Source organism: Aplysia californica, unplaced genomic scaffold, assembly GCF_000002075.1.
Source record: "Aplysia californica isolate F4 #8 unplaced genomic scaffold, AplCal3.0 scaffold00100, whole genome shotgun sequence".
NCBI classification, from domain to species: Eukaryota; Metazoa; Mollusca; class Gastropoda; order Aplysiida; family Aplysiidae; genus Aplysia; species Aplysia californica.
The window spans coordinates 334,856-337,022 of record NW_004797370.1 but is presented as its reverse complement, the minus strand read 5'-3'; the positions used below and the strand labels follow the sequence as shown (position 1 = coordinate 337,022).

Below are 2,167 nucleotides of genomic sequence, written 5' to 3'. Positions count from 1 at the left end.
TCTCTCTTTCTCTCTCTTTATCATTGTCTCGCTGTCTGTATGTTTGTCTGCCTGCCTGTCTCTCTCTGTATCTTTGTCTCTTTCTAACTTTCTGTCCCTCTGTCTATTTCTTTTATTAACTAAGCAAGAACACACACACACACACACACACACACACACACACACACACACACACACACACACACACACATACATACATACATACATACATACATACACACACAATCAAACAAACAAACAAACAAACAAACAAAACAAAGACACGCATATACACAAACAATAACACACAAATACTACACAATGTGTTCCTTTCTCTTAAAGTTAAAGTACAGCCACAGATAACCTTTTCCCACTGTCTGTCAAATCCTATGAAGCTTTAAACATCATTAATGTCTGACGAAATCCACAAAAAGATGTCAGAAAAAATAGTCCTAATATTAAAGTCTCAAAAACTAACTTTTGACAGCCAATAATAATCCTTCAGACAAATTAGTAAAACCCGTATCTTGTTCGGTATCAGTTGAGATCGATTTTGTTTTTTCAAGGCCAGGTGCCACCGTGTCGATTTGTTATGTAAAACGTTCCATTGCAAAACGTAATAATAAACGCCTAACATGGGATTTTTCGGAAAAACCCCGTCCACTCGATAATATGATAAAAAATTGTCAAGGGAATATTATTCTCTTTTTTTCTTCTCAAAATGCATTGTATCCCTCGATGTTTAGTACGATGAAATAGTGTTTCTTTCATACTTTTGTTTCTAGAGAAGAATTTTTTCCCGCCTTCTTCGGGAGGTGGTTGGTAAATGGATAGAGGGTGTGTTCTGACAAGGAGCCCTACATTTTAAAAAAACCCAGGTTGTTGGGGATTTTTTCCTCATAACATCGGAGTGTTAGGACCTGCCCATTTGTGACGTTTTTCGCCCGTCGCGCAGCCTGGTTGACCCTGATAGTAGAGATAGTCATGGTCAAAGAAGCACTACTCTCGATCAAAGTTTTGTTTGTGGGATCCTTAATTATACATATTATTTAATTATCTCAGTTAAACAACCCACAGTCGCTTCTGTGTGTGTGTGTGTGTGTGTGTGTGTGTGTTTGTGTGTGTTTGTGTGTGTGTGTGTGTGTTTGTGTGAGTGTGTGTGTGTGTGTGTGTGTGTGTTCCTCTGTCTCTTCCTTGTCCCTCTCTCTGTCTGTTTGTTTGCGTGTGTATTATCTATCTATCTATCTATCTATCTATCTATCTATCTATCTATCTATCTATCTATCTATCTATCTATCTATCTATCCATCCACCCATCCATTCATCTATCTATCTATCTATCTGGCTAGCTTGCTAGCTAACTCCATAACTGGTGAAACGTTTGAATCCTAGCTCGGAACCTCGCCCCTAACATTGCTAAAAATTTGTCGCAAGAGGCGTAAAATGTGTGGTGTCTCACCTGGTAGGCACTCTCTACATGGAACACAATCCAGGTGGACAACACGTAGACGGGCGTCCAGCAGATGAAGAACTCGAGTACCACCACGAACAACATCCGGATAACTCGCATCTTGTTCTGCCGGATCTTCTGCGGGTTGCTGTGCCGGATCCGGTTCTGAACGGATCGACGGGACTTGCGACCGGTTGGCGGGGTGGTCATGGTTCCTACATTACAAAACAGAAAAAATAGGATTTAAAAAATAATTAAAAAACAATAAACATATTTTTTAAACTTGACAAAAAAATTGAAAAAAAAAAAAAAAAACCAATACGTTGAAATGAGTACACATAAAGGATAACGTAGTAATAGACTATAGTATCAGCAGTCACAAACAGAAAGACAGTTTCTCTGCAGTTGTCTTTTTCTCTGTTTGGCTGGAGAAATATTATAATCTACATGTCCCAAAGGGGTGCCTAAAAACATATTAAAAATTGGATATCTCACAGTTTTTCGCCTCCTTAAGGCCCTGCACACCCTTGGACATTTTCTGTTTGTTGCCAGGCTTTGGAGTATGCAAATGAAGGAATTATTGTTATAAATTTATGTAGTTTGTGGCCAAGGTATGCTTCATTGTGAATTTCTTTATTTATTCTGAAGACGTGTCTTGCACTCTCTGCTTTATTTTTAAGATCTTAAGATGCAGTGTACATGATTGTTTTAATAAGGGAGGGGTAGACGAGGGGGATT

The 2,167-nt window shown here is 38.7% G+C and overlaps 1 protein-coding gene across 1 annotated transcript in view; it reads right to left on the bottom strand.

Annotated features, from left to right (window-relative positions):
• LOC101846804 (cholecystokinin receptor) overlaps nucleotides 1–2,167 on the bottom strand; it is a gene marked incomplete in the record, with an annotated part of 56,176 nt that overhangs the window by 3,764 nt on the left and 50,245 nt on the right. Inside the window, 1 exon segment of the mRNA XM_013080795.2 lies at nucleotides 1,436–1,644. Coding sequence (XP_012936249.1) covers nucleotides 1,436–1,644 — 209 coding nt within the window.